Consider the following 13,748-nt stretch of genomic DNA (forward strand, 5'->3'; position numbering starts at 1 on the left):
CTCTGATGAGTGTGACAGTGACATGGGACAGAGTGTCATGCATGCCAAACAGCCAAAGTATTAATCCGTCTGTCCTTGCCTCCTACTAATTCCCTCCTTTACTTTTATTAGTGTGCTAATGATCATTGGATGTGATCATGTGAATGAAACGGGGGGCCTAGAATGGTGGGTCGGTAGGTAGTACATGGATGCCCACTAGGTGCCCACCCATCATTTTCAGCCGCCGAGACGCGAGACCCAGACAAAGGCAGCCAGCAGAAAAGAGGGGAAGCCCTTCACCTCATGCTCATCCCATCAGCTCCCCCAATTCAATTTCTCCATCCATGACAGCTTGCCATTTCCCCACCTGTTCCTACGCTACCACCACCTAATAAAAAAATTCCAGGCACCTACTCCCCCGTTCCAATCTGCGAAAGGTGACTCCTTTCTGTTCCTTTTTATTGGAATTATTTCTTGCTTCTTCCTCTCTTCTCCACAGACCAAGAATCTCTTCACCGGTTATTCGCGGGTCATTTCATTTCGGTCGGTGCCTTTTTTTAGGCCAATTGGAGACGAGGGAAGGGTGGTCTGTGTTTTCTTGCTGCAAGCGCTTTCTTGGGCGAGTTGAATTCGGGTGCCTCTTGCTCCAGGCAGTATTTTATCGAGCTGGATTCTGGTGCCCCGTGATTCTTGCTTGTTGCAGGCGCAAGGCGAGGAATTGGGCCTAGCTCCAGGTCAATTCCGTGCCTTGTTGCGTTAAATAGAAGGATTCCTGGATGGACGACGCCATGGGGGACAGCACGCTCTAGGCACAGGTTGGTTCCTCCTCTGCGTGTGGTGAATCTTATGGTTAACCCACTTTCCTTTCTGGAGATTTATTCGAAATGTTGACGACATGGATTTTACTATCAAATTTGCCATTACTGCTGCTCATAGATGTGAGATTTGGTGGTGTCAGTTGGTGGGAGATTCTTGGCGTGTCATCCCTGGAACTGGAGGCTGGTGCTGATTTGGTGAGGACAGTGCAGCAGAAAGATGTCGTTCAGGAGCCTGATTCAGGACATGAGGGACGAGTTCGGGAGCATCTCGCGGCACAGCCTGCGGTCCCGGTCTCACCGCTCCGCCGGGAACGCGTCGCGGGCGGCGGCCGCGGGGCCGTCGGAGGCGATGGACCAGAGCTGCTGGTCGCAGCTGCCCCCCGAGCTCCTGCGGGAGGTGCTGGTAAGGATCGAGGCGTCTGAGAGCTGGTGGCCAGCGCGCAAGGACGTGGTGTCATGCGCCGGCGTCTGCCGGACCTGGAGGGGCATCATGAAGGAGGCCGTGCGCGTCCCGGAGGTGTCAGGGAAGCTCACGTTCCCCATCTCGCTTAAGCAGGTCTGTGCTCTTCGGCCATCCTCATTGTACAAATTGTTCTATTACCATCTTGATTGTTGATGATGCTTACTGCTTAGTACAGTACTCAGTTATTGTATGAATTATTAGTTTGGTGAAGCGGTTAAGGAAAAATCATGCCTTTGTTGAATCATTGCTTGAGCTGCATGAATGGTCCTTCATGCCTTCGTTGAATCATTGCTTGTGCTTCACGAGGGCACTCATAATGCAAAAACTATGGTAGTTTCTATAGGTATTAATTGCACTGCCACGTTGGCAATTTGCTGATGTGGTAAGTGATTTAAGGAGGAGAGAGAGGAATTTTCCAAGAAACCAGGTCTAACTAAGAAACTGGGTCTTCACGGTTATCGATGGATAAGAAACTACTCGTAGCCCATTGGGAGAGTGAATATGGTTTTTATCACTACTTATGGCCTCTCCCGTAGAAAATCTTGCACTGGGAAGGATAGTTTCTTGGTGCGATGTCCTATGCTATAGAAACTGCTAATAGTTTCGTGCAATGGGAGTGCCCTGAGTGCTCTATGCCTTTTTGAATCATTCACGTTTTTGGATGTCTGTATACTGTGCTCTTAAGGAATGGCCAATCTGTTTCACAGGAAGCCTCAGTGATCATATTATGGGTGGTTTTGAATCATCTGACGCTGAGAAGATCCTAATGTTGGATGCAGAGGCGGTGCTAGAAATGCCAGCTTTTCTTTTCTTTTCTTTTGTGTGTGTGTGGGGTGTGTATGTGTGGGGTGGGGTTGGGGGGGGGGGGGGGGGGGGGGGGGCGAGGCACAGTACTTTCCCCCCAAAAAAGTAGACTCCTTTTTAAGGGGGGGAGTGTTAGGGCACGAGCAATGGAGGGTAATACTCTTAGTGGTTTTAGTACAAATAAAGTAGTCTACAGAGACTATAAAATATTGAGACTACTATTCACACAATACAAACTATCACTACTTCAAAAGTTTTTTTTTTTCTTTTATCATGTGTCATTTTTATTTTATCTCCCTCTTCTTTTCTCGTATGGACCACCTTCTCTCTCCCTAACCATATGTAGCTTCTGCGGGTCACTATGACAACTCTAGAGCATCTACTAACATGGCATTCAATCCTACATGGATTTTAGGGCTACTTCTATAGCCACTGCATTGGGGAAGCCCTAGGCAGCCAGTTAGGGAGGGGGCACTGGCCCCGACGCCCCATAATAGGGAGGGGGCACTGCCCCCCCCCCCCCCCCCCCCCTCCGCCCCTGGTTGGATGGCTACACAAATCAATCACGATCTTACTTGCATGAATTATGTGCTTTGAGATTAGGGAGGGTTGTTGAGAAAACAAACTTGGTCATAACACGTTATGTATCAATGACGTGAAAAATCAGATGATTATACTGGATGGACCATTTCCTTGTTATTGCAGTCATTGACAAGTTCAGCACATTTCATTAAGAATTCTTCACATTTTGACTTAATAGTACTTGTACGGTTACATTTTGCTTATAATTAATGTTTGAAGACAAATTATTCTGACTTAATAGTACTTGTACTGTTATCACATGACTTTCAGCCTGGCCCAAGGGATGGCACTCTTAAATGTTTCATCAGGAGGAATCGAACTACTCAGACATATTATCTGTATATTGGATTGACAGAAGGTATGCTTTTTTTTATCTGTCTACTAGAACTACACCCACATAGTATGGATTATTTACTAAGTTTGGAATAATTCTGTTGCAGCATTGGCTGATGATGGAAAGTTCCTACTTGCTGCACGCAAGTGTCGTAAGCCCACGTGCACGGACTACCTAATTTCTCTTGATAAGGTTGATATGTCAAAGGGAAGTAGCACCTATATTGGCAAGCTAAGGTCAGCTTTTGGGATATGATGTTGGAATACGTTAAAGCTATTATTTTTGCTAGCTTTTAATACAATACACATAGCCAATACCCTTAGTTACACTACAGGTTGTTTCAGTTAAAGTGTCAACTGTCAACAGCATTGTTTTCTTTTTTTTCTTTTGTCACATTTCAGTCTGTGGAATATATGAGAACTACTTTTTTTCTTTTGCGTTGCGCAAATCCCTATCGTCAACTGTTCTTAAACATTATGTCAAATAATACACACTTTGCTGTCTTCATCTTTCTTGCTGCTATAGACGTCCTCTATATTAGTATGTACTTCAGACTAAATTGCTTGAATTGTTTTCATGGATCAAGGTATAGCTAAAAGGTCTACTAACAAACTTTCTTTTGAACAGATCAAACTTCCTTGGAACAAAGTTCACTGTCTATGATGCTCATCCACCATATGATGGAGCTGTGGTCTCAAAGAGTCACTCTGCACGTGTGGTTGGTTTGAACCAGGTCTCCCCTAGAGTTCCAGCTGGGAATTATCCTGTTTCACATATTTCTTACGAGCTGAATGTTCTGGGCTCCAGGTATGACTGTCTTGCTACGACAAATTAAATCTGGACTTTTGTTTTGGTAAACATAGTTGCCTACCCTTTACTAGGAATAAACTCTTTATATGTGAATCTTGGGTGCAAAGAATTTGGTGGTGATAATTGCAAATGCATTGGTAGGTCAATGGCCTCACTTAAACTGTTCATGTGTAACAGTTGAAGGAGGTGCTTAGATTTTAGTACATGAGTTGACAACATGAAACTGTCCTGTTGCTTGCTTGTTGCAGAGGTCCAAGAAGGATGAACTGTGTTATGGATTCCATCCCTGCATCAGCTGTTGAGGAAGGAGGGAAAGCTCCTACACAGACTGAATTTCCACTTAGCAGCCTTGACTCTTTCCCATCAATTCTATTCTTCAGATCTAAATCAGCTCGGATAGACAGTTCAACATCGCAGTCATCCAGCTCGGATAGGTTGGTGCTGAAGAACAAGTCTCCTAGGTGGCATGAACAACTGCAGTGTTGGTGCCTGAATTTCTGTGGGCGGGTCACTGTTGCCTCGGTTAAAAACTTTCAGTTGGTGGCTTCTGATGACAATGGACCAGGGAACCAAGAGAATGACAAGGTCATTCTCCAATTTGGAAAGATTGGGAAAGACTTGTTCACCATGGACTACCGTTATCCAATATCAGCATTTCAAGCTTTTGCAATTTGTCTGAGCAGTTTTGATACAAAAATTGCCTGCGAATGAGGCAAGGTGATTTTTCTCCTTCTCTATTCCCCTTGCTTATATTAATATATTATGGACACACATTTGGTAAGACCATAATTTAAGGCCCAAGATCCTCCTTTTCTTACTTCATACTGAATGTCTAGTTTTCTTTCTCGGTGTTCTTACAGCCTTTTCGTTTGTTGGTTTCAGCCAGGGCTTATCAGCCATGGTACAGTGTTTTCCTCTCACAACAAACCAGCACCAGCCGGGTTTATCAGCCCAGAAACCAACCAGCGAATAGGCTCTTAGTCTCATTGGTATGTGCTATGGAAGCTGTTAGCAGCTGGCGCTCTTCAAAGTGGTCTCAGCTGCAGAACTCTGACCATTACAATGGTGATAGTAAACCTTCACCAAACCTTAGGGATATCTGACTGTCTTGGGTCTGTGCATATCCTATTGATGTTTTCTGTAGATGTTTTTAGATTCAAAAGCAAATAGGCCATTGCATTTGTCCCTCTAATGATCTTCATTACTGTATACATCTGTTGAGTCATCAATAAAATTCTGTTGAACATTCAATTTCCAATGTTAAGGATGAAGCTCCTCAGTCTCCACAGTTACCATTTCTGAGCATCCTATTAGGCTAAACACATTCATAACTAAGAATTCCCTTCTTTCCCGTTTGAACTTTGAAGACAGAAAAATACACCATGTTCGCTTGATCATTTCTGTGGCTTATAAGCCGGCTGATGCTGTTTTGTTGTGAGAGAAAAACACTGTATCATGGCTGATAAGCATGGCAGATTTGCTTTGGCAAGCAAACATTTGCCCTCTCCACCTTTATTTCTAACTATGCTTTTGGCCTCGTCTATCTGCAGAAGCATGGCCAAGGCAGATAGCAGGATAGCATTCATGATGGCCTGGAGAAGGAGGGCTGGAAACTACCATACCACCAGAAGAAGTCATATAAAATGATTATGAGCTGCGGTGTGAATACTACAACTAGTTGGTCCCTGCTTGTTCCGCCGCCTAGTTTATTTTTCCTCTGAATTTCAATATATATGCAATTCTTTGCCGGTGTTGGCAAGTCAAAGTCTAGTGTGGAAAATGGCTCGTGCTTGTGTGGCCATCGGTGAGCTGATGAGTTCGTGAGAATAGAGGCTTCCAGTGATAGTGTGATGCAGACGTGATTACGCTGTACGAGTTTTTGAGTTTTAATGTTTAGTCAGTGTGTTGGGTTCATGGTGAAAAGGGCACAAGGCTATCTTTGTCTACAAGTTCATCATGCAGATTCTTAATCTTAACGGCTTGAAAACGTCCACGGTTTGAACTGTTGAAGCGGCATTGTGATAAAACGTCTCGTTCAGTCGACGGTTTTGATTTTTTTTTCCTCCAAAACTTTTGGAGTAAAATTTAAACATGAACTAGTAGCAAAATATTTAATTTAGATAGGTTATATAGCCACAAGGAAATCATGATTTCCTTTGTTCAACGTAGGCGTTCAGAGGACAATTTCCACGCACGTCAACCATATTCTTCGTGCGGACGCCACCACCACGCACCCGCACCAACAGTATGGCATTCTGGTTGCGCCACCAACATGACAAAATGATATGCCATAACCATAATCATTGGAGCAGAAATATCCCATCTTGTGATCCTTCAGGGAACACCACGATGCACAATTTCTCAACGCAACAACAAGAACAATACATCGTTAGCACGTTGAAAAGATATACCAATGCATCAGTACGTAGTGATACACTCCCGCTCATGGTTCCCACTTCCCACTGATAAAAGTATCAGCTCATCATCTCACAGCAGCTCAAATTTATTTACTGCCCAGCCTACTCTTACTATACATCAAGAAATACGCGACAAAAGCCTTGCCTTGCCATTCACACGGTCTGCGCCTCCCTTGCGGCTTCGCCCAGCGGGGCAGCCGCGGACGCGGACGCGGACGGCACGGTGAGCCGCTCGCCGCCGTCAGCGCTGGCCGGCAGGTCGTCCTCACGGGCCTCCTCGGGGCACTCCAGCGCGCGCACGAACCGCACGAACAGCGGCCAGTGCGCCGGCGAGAAGAACTCCGCGCCCATCCGCTGGTACGTGAACTGGAACGGCCGGGTGCGCCCGGCGGACAGCCAGACGCCGCCCCCGGAGCCGGCGCCGTCGCGCGCCACGGCGAGAGGCGCGCTCTCCGCCGCGAGACGCGCGCCGTACTCCGCGCAGGCGACCTTGATCCGGGCCAGGCTCTCCTCCGCCGTGGCGTCCGGCCGCGCCTCCACGCCCGACGCGATCACCGCGCACCCGTGCCGCACGAACATCTCCGCGACCGGGCCGTACCCGCCGTGGAGCCCCGCGGTGGCGTCGACGGGGCTCGAACCGCGCAGGAGCGGCACCTTGGCGGACAGCGCCACGGGCTTGCCGCCGAACGCCCTGGACGCCGCAGCCAGGACGCGGTCGCCGTGCGCCAGGAGCTCCCCTGCGTACCAGGACAGGAAGAATTCCCCGTACGCGGACCTCCACGAGCCCCCCGGCTCCCTGAAGAAGGCGGACGACTCCGGCGACTCGTCGTACCGCGGCCCGTCGTGTGGGCCTGACAGGCCCCACAGTGGCTGCCCCGACGACTCGGCGTGGCGCTTCAGCCGGGCCAGCATGTACTTGTCGTAGCACTGGAACTCGCCGATGCCGGCGTAGCCATGGGAGCCCTGGTTCCCCGGCGGGTACGACGGGTACTGGAGCTCGCCGTACCTATCACATCGAATGTTTGCGCCCGTACATGGAGCATTAAATATAGGCGAAAAAAAACTAATTGCACAGTTTGATGGGAGACTGTGAGACGAACGTTTTGAGCCTAATTAGTCTATGATTGAACACTAATTGTCAAATAAAAACGAAAGTGCTACAATACCCCAAATTCCAACTTCCTGAAACTAAACACGCGCTGGGGTACGGAGTGGGGCGCGTGCCGCGCGTCGCTGACGCGGCGGCGTGGAAGTGGAACATGGTGCAGGGTGTGGCTAGGCGGCGCCGAATCCCTGGCCCGCGCCGCATTTGTGGCCACCGGTTCACCGCGCCTCGCCGCCGATTTGGGGCGGGATGCGTTTTTCGGGCTACCTGCGGTTCGCAAGGCGATGGCTTTCTGCGCCATGCTTCGTCCGACCCCAGGGTCTGGGCCACGCCTCGTCCGACTCTAAGCACGAGGTTTTCGTCTCGTCCGACCCTCAGGCGTGGGCTCTAACTCCGAGGACGAAGTTTTCGTCTCGTTCGATCCCAAGGCGTGAGCTCCGACTCCGAGGACGAGGTTTCCGTCTCGTCCGACCCTAAGGCGTGGGCTCTGACTCTTAGGACAAGGTTTTTGTCTCGTCCAACCCCAAGGCGTGGGCTCTGACTCCGACGACCTCAGGGCACGTGCTCCGACTCGTTCGGTCCCACAGGGAGGGCTCCGCCTCGTCCGACCCCCGAGGGTCGGATTCCGTCTCGTCCGGCCCCTAGGGTGAGATTTCTGCCTCGCGCATTCCCTAGGGTCAGATTTGCTACCAGACAAAAGCAGTGGCCCCAGGGTAGGATCCGAACTGCTTCAACCACTACGGCATGGAGGCGCACATTCGGGAGGATGTCTTGGGCGCGTCCTGACACGACTGGTGGTCGCTTCAGGCCATGCTAGGAGACTCACATCGCCCACCGTGTCAACAGGCCAGCACTATGCTACCAACTCCCTGCCTAACCACCGTCCAACGCCAGTCGACCGACGTCAGTTGACTGGCACTATACCGCCAGCCCTCCGTATGGCCTCTGTCAGGGGACCCTTAGACCATTTCATCCGATCGGATGGGATGAAAGACAAGAACGGTGCACGACGCCCGCACATATGCTGCAGCGGCCAACAGGACCCCCATGCGACGTCGCTGCCACCACGATCTATAGGGTCAGCGGGACCTAGGCGAAGAGGAGGACGACACACCCCCGAGAGCCTTATTTCTCTTTCTTTTTTCCCTCTTCCCTTCTCTTGGTCTCTGGTATCCTGTTCTTTCCCCTTGGTCTATAAAAGGAAAGGCAGGGCATCGTTCGAAGAGAGATCGATCGATCGATAGATCGAGCAGTAGAAACATCGAGCAATCGAACCACAGAGACTTGGGAGCTCCACCCTCTCTTGTCAGTTTATAACCCCTACTATAAACTCAGTGCTGGTAACACGAGTAGATCGAAATAGGACGTAGGGACATTTGACCTGAACCAGTCATCGTTCGTCTAAACGACCGTTTAGCCCATTTACACACCGTTTAAACGCTACATAGTGGTACACCGTTTCCATTTAATCGGTTGTTTGACCGTTTAAACGGTCGTTTTCCCCGTTTAAACACCTGTTTTGCCCGAATAATGGGCTAAATGGTAGGTGACCGATTGTTTACCATTTAGCGTTTAGGATAACACTAGAACCAGTATAATCCTCGTGTCCTCTTAGCACACCATCCGAGTGAGACACGCAATATACAAATTTACTAGTCGGTTGTTCGAAACACCGACAGTTGATGCACTAGGTAGGGGCTCTTTGCACGTCACGTCGACACCACCAGGCCTCGGATGGCTAGTCATAGCATCAGCTGGGTCCCAGGCGCACACGTGCGCTTTGGGGACCTAGATTTCATTGTCACGGCGGAGGGAGAGCTGGCATGGGCGCCCGTCATCGTTCAACACCTCCACTCCGCTGACCTCGACGCGATCACCGAGGCGCTCGAGGAGCTGCGGCTATGTGCGTCGGAGGCCCATGCCCCCGGGAGTGGCCAGCTCCTCGACTTCGACTACAAGAGGTTGGAGCATTAGCTCGGCGTCTTTCTGGGACCCCAACCATCCTAGGAGGGCCTGCGCCACCTCACCTTCTCGTTCGTCAATGTCATGGCGCAGCTTACTAGGGGAGACCGCTCTCCCTAGAATACCTCATCCGTAGCACCTCGACAGTGCTCCCGTTCGATCTCCGCAACGCCGCAAAGATCGTTGGCCACCTTGTGGCGCAACGCATGATTCCATCCCCCATGAACGATGAGTTCGTGGGAGTGATCGAACACGTCGTGAAGTCTTTCCATCACCTCCTCACAGAGGAGCCAGAGTCGCCCTCTAGCTCTGACTCCATCACGGGAAGCCATCACCCCTCTCATGAATGCTTCATGACAGGTACCCCTAAGGGACACATCAAAAGCATCAACGAGGAGGAGGCTACCCCAATGAATGACCTCAACGATGGGGTCGAGGGGGATGCAGGAGCCCCACCCCGCCTACGGGTGGAGCAGCTGAAGGCCCAACACCTAGAGCTTGAGGAAGCATGACTCCAGCTTGAGCAGGAACACACGGAGCTCGATCACAACATTGAGTGCCATGGAGATAGGGGGCGTGCACGCGTCATGGCCCGTGACGTGAACTGGAGGATCGTTGAGGATGATCAAGCGCTCCTGCACTTCGTCCAGGCAAGCCAGAACATCACTATTGCGGCAGCCTTGCTCAGGGGGCTTTCGGGGCCTACGATGCTCGAGGATCCATGGGCCCACCTATAAGATCCTAATATGGCTAGAGGGGGGGTGAATAGCCTATTTAAAATTCTACAAATCAACTAGAGCAATTTGATTAATAAGACAAATAGCGTAATGCAAACTTGCTCTAGCTCTACGAGGGTTGCAAACCACCTATCCAACAATTCTAGTTGTAATGATTGCTAGACACACAACTTGCTATGATACTACTCATTAAGAGCTCTCAAACTTTCTACTCTAAAGAGCTTCACTAAGCAAACTTAAATAGCAAAGCAAGCTCTCAAATCTAATTACACTAAAGAGCTTGCTACAACTAGTTTGCAAAAATATAAATGAGTGAGTATGATGGTTATACCGCCGTGTAGAGGGATGAAACAATCACAAGATGAAGATTAAGCCAATCACTGGGAGAATGCAAATGACAAGAGACAACCAATTTTTCTCCTGAGGTTCATGTGCTTGCCAACACGTTAGTCCCCGTTGTATCGACCAACACTTGGTGGTTCGGCGGCTAAGAGGTATTTCACAAACCTCATCCACATGATTGGACATCGCAAGAACCTACCCACAAGTGAGGTAACTCAATGACACGAGCAATTTACTAGAGTTACCTTTCGGCACTCCATCGGGGAAGGTACAACTCCCCTCACAATCACTGGAGATGGCCACGAACAATCACCAACTCATGCCGATCCTCCACCGCTGCACCAAGCCATCTAGGTGGTGGCAACCACGAAGAGTAACAAGTGAAATCCACAGCGCAACACGAATACCAAGTTCCTCTAGATGCAATTACTCAAGCAATGCACTTGAATTCTCTTCTAATCTCACAAAGATGATGAATCAATGATGGAGATGAGTGGGAGGGCTTTGGCTAAGCTCACAAGGTTGTTATGTCAATAAAATGTACAAGAGAGTGAGCTTGAACCGGCCATGGGGCTTAAATAGAAGCCCCCACGAAATAGAACCGTTGTACCCCTTCACTGGGCACACTGCGGGCTGACCGGACACTCCGGTCAGACTGACCGGACTCTAGACCCAGCGTCCGGTCAACCGATGTAAGCCACGTGTCATTTTCCATTCAACAGGAACCACCCGATCGCAACGGCTAAGTAGCGACCAGACGCTTCGGCACAAGTGACCGGACGCTGGACCCCCAGCGTCCGGTCATTTACAGTAAGGTTCCAAACTAGGTTTTCTTCGACCGGACACGTCCGGTCCACCTCGACCGGACACACCTTAGCGTCCGGTGTAAAACCCTGGATACTGTGCTGACCCGTCAGTTCGACCGGACCCAGACTTCCAGCATCTGGTCAATTCAGACCCAACGTCCGGTCAATATACCGATGCTGGTGTCTTCACTGCTACGCTTGATCGGACACGCCGTCCACCCAAGACCAGCGTCTGGTCATAGTGAAAACAGTGAGACTGAGTTCCTTTCTCCTCTATCTTCTTCACCCTTGCTCAAATATGCTAACTACCAAGTGTATCACCTTGTGCACATGTGTTAGCATATTTTCATAAACATTTTCAAGGGTGTTAGTGATCCACTAGATCCTAAATGCATATGCAATGAATTAGAGCATCTAGTGGCACTTTGATAACCGCATTTTGATATGAGTTTCACTCCTCTTAATAGTACGGCTATCTATCCTAAATGTGATCACACTCGCTAAGTGTCTTAATCACCAAAATAAAAATGGCTCCTACAATTTTACCTTTGCCTTGAGCCTTTTGTTTTTCTCTTTCTTCTTTTCTAAGTTTTAAGCATTTGACCATCACCATGCCATCACCATTGTCATGATCTTCACCATTGCTTTATCACTTAGAGTAGTGCTACCGATCTCATGATCATCTTGATAAACTAGGTTAGTACTTAGGGTTTCATCAATTAACCAAAACCAAACTAGAACTTTCAATCTTCCCTTTTTTGGTAATTGATGACAACCCTTATACAAAGATATGAATTAAAGTTCATTTGAATCCATGTTGCTTGCCCAAGCATATTTACCATGTATAAAGGATATGGATAAGTTTCATGAACTCCATATGATAGCAATTGCTCCCCCTACATATGTGCTAAGAGTTTGGATTGAAACTTTGCACATATGATTAGATAGGAAATATAGAAGACAATTTCTACCAAATGATGCTAAGGTATAAGAGATGGACCTTTGAAGCGTGATACCAATCGGAGTGCACCAATATACCATCCTTAGCACCATTAGTAACTAGACATATACAAAAACTAGAATACCCCATAAGATCAATTATTACAAATAAGGGTCTAGTTTCCATAGAATGAACATATGTCTAGTTACTTTAGCCTATGCATGCTAGTTTTTCATTTCAACATTCAAACCTACAACTAGCATACACCACACAAGCATGGATATTGAAATGAAAAATTTATGCCATGCAAGCAAACATATGTAATGCACATTCAAATTCACCATACAAGTTCATGAGCTTGCTCCCCCTATTTGTATGCTCAAAATTTTAACTTTGATCCCCTTCCTTTGTTTCTTTGTTGTCTTTTCACTATCTTTGTACACTATTTCTCCCCCCTTTGTCATCAATGACCACAAAGACTTAAAGTATAGATAGGGTAGGATTATCAATGTCGATAATTAGCGCAAAGGTGACCTCAAATTATAGATAGGTTGGGGTGAAATCATATGAAATGAGGATTATTTTCCCAATTTAGTTCAATCTAGATTACTTGCAAAAGATATTTAACTCGGTTTAATCCAAGGACAAGCTTCTTCACACCTCCAATTAAGGGTTATCTTGTACCATGTTGAGTGAAACACTTATAGCTCATTTTCTAAATCAAACACTAGGTTTACAAGTCCACAAATATGTCATATGCTACCACTAGATCATTTCAACCATACAAGCAATAGTGGTACCATACAAGCATCAAATTCATTTGATTTTTATGAATGAGCCTATTCAAATGTGAAATATGTCTAGATGCACTAATCATATCCTTAGCAAGGATGTATGCCATGCCAATCAACTTTTACCTTGGATTGCTCAAAGGAGAGGCATGTCATATAAATTAGGGGGGTGCATCAACACATATTGGAGAAGTCAAGTATATTCAATTCATTCCTTAGCTTGCAAAACCTCTTCTCATCAAATGACTTGGTGAATATATCGGCAAGTTGATCTTCGGTGCCCACACTCTTAATGCAAATGTCCCCTTTTTGTTGGTAATTTCTTATGAAATGATGGCGGACATCAATATGCTTTGTTCTTGAGTGTTGAACCGGGTTGTTGGTGAGCTTTATGGCACTTTCATTGTCATATAGCAATGGCACTTGCTTGAATTTGATCCCAAAGTCACTTAAGGTAGCCTTCATCCAAAGTAATTGAGCACAACAACTACTGGCCGAAATGTACTCCGCTTCGGCGGTTGAAAGTGCTACACTATTTTGCTTCTTTGATGACCAAGACACAAGTGATCTTCCCAATAGTTGACATATGCCCGATGTGCTCTTTCTCTCAACTTTGCATCCCGCATAATCGGAGTCCAAATATCCAATCAACTCAAATCTTGCTCCTTTGGGATACCATCATCCAACATGTTGTGTATGCTTCAAGTACCTCAATATTCTCTTAGCTGCCTTCAAATGACTTTCTCTTGGTGAGGCTTGAAATCTAGCATACATGCATACACAAAACATCACATTCGGCCTTGATGCGGTCACATAGAGTAGACTTCCAATCATAGACCGATACATCTTTTGATCCAC

At 47.6% G+C, this 13,748-nt stretch overlaps 2 protein-coding genes across 4 annotated transcripts; one reads left to right on the forward strand and one right to left on the reverse strand.

Moving 5' to 3' along the window:
* The first annotated feature begins 258 nt into the window (after nucleotides 1–258).
* Nucleotides 259–5,739, forward strand: LOC136531168 (tubby-like F-box protein 6). Of its 3 annotated transcripts, none has more exons than XM_066523878.1 (8): nucleotides 259–416; nucleotides 541–794; nucleotides 916–1,353; nucleotides 2,917–3,004; nucleotides 3,087–3,216; nucleotides 3,608–3,787; nucleotides 4,039–4,507; nucleotides 5,341–5,739. In XM_066523878.1, the coding sequence occupies exons 3-7, from the start codon at nucleotides 1,015–1,017 to the stop codon at nucleotides 4,499–4,501; spliced, it is 1,200 nt and encodes a 399-aa protein (XP_066379975.1). In that variant the 5' UTR covers nucleotides 259–416; nucleotides 541–794; nucleotides 916–1,014; the 3' UTR covers nucleotides 4,502–4,507; nucleotides 5,341–5,739. The 3 variants fall into 3 exon arrangements, with proteins under 3 accessions (XP_066379975.1, XP_066379969.1, XP_066379981.1); XM_066523872.1 differs by having other exon boundaries at nucleotides 938–1,353; XM_066523884.1 differs by having other exon boundaries at nucleotides 938–1,353; nucleotides 4,039–4,502.
* A 408-nt stretch (nucleotides 5,740–6,147) lies between these two features.
* LOC136537159 (inactive beta-amylase 9-like) lies at nucleotides 6,148–7,613 on the reverse strand. The gene is made up of 2 exons (XM_066529216.1): nucleotides 7,369–7,613; nucleotides 6,148–7,270 (listed from the first exon to the last, which is right to left on the reverse strand). Exons 1-2 carry the CDS (start codon nucleotides 7,611–7,613, stop codon nucleotides 6,361–6,363), a joined length of 1,155 nt encoding a protein of 384 aa, XP_066385313.1. The 3' UTR covers nucleotides 6,148–6,360.
* Between the last annotated feature and the right edge of the window lie 6,135 nt (nucleotides 7,614–13,748).

The sequence above is a fragment of the Miscanthus floridulus genome, chromosome 2 (assembly GCF_019320115.1).
Source record: "Miscanthus floridulus cultivar M001 chromosome 2, ASM1932011v1, whole genome shotgun sequence".
NCBI lineage: Eukaryota > Viridiplantae > Streptophyta > Magnoliopsida > Poales > Poaceae > Miscanthus > Miscanthus floridulus.

Excerpts from the sequence above, each read along its gene's own strand:
- LOC136537159 (XM_066529216.1), bottom strand. The coding sequence starts at position 7,613 with ATGGCGCAGAAAGCCATCGCCTTGCGAACCGCAGGTAGCCCGAAAAAC. Across the intron at positions 7,271-7,368 it reads AAGTTGGAATTTGGGGTATT|TTTTTTTTCGCCTATATTTA; the intron begins GTAGCACTTTCG and ends CTGTGCAATTAG.
- LOC136531168 (XM_066523878.1), top strand. The coding sequence starts at position 1,015 with ATGTCGTTCAGGAGCCTGATTCAGGACATGAGGGACGAGTTCGGGAGC. Across the intron at positions 1,354-2,916 it reads TCCCCATCTCGCTTAAGCAG|CCTGGCCCAAGGGATGGCAC; the intron begins GTCTGTGCTCTT and ends CATGACTTTCAG. Across the intron at positions 3,005-3,086 it reads GTATATTGGATTGACAGAAG|CATTGGCTGATGATGGAAAG; the intron begins GTATGCTTTTTT and ends ATTCTGTTGCAG.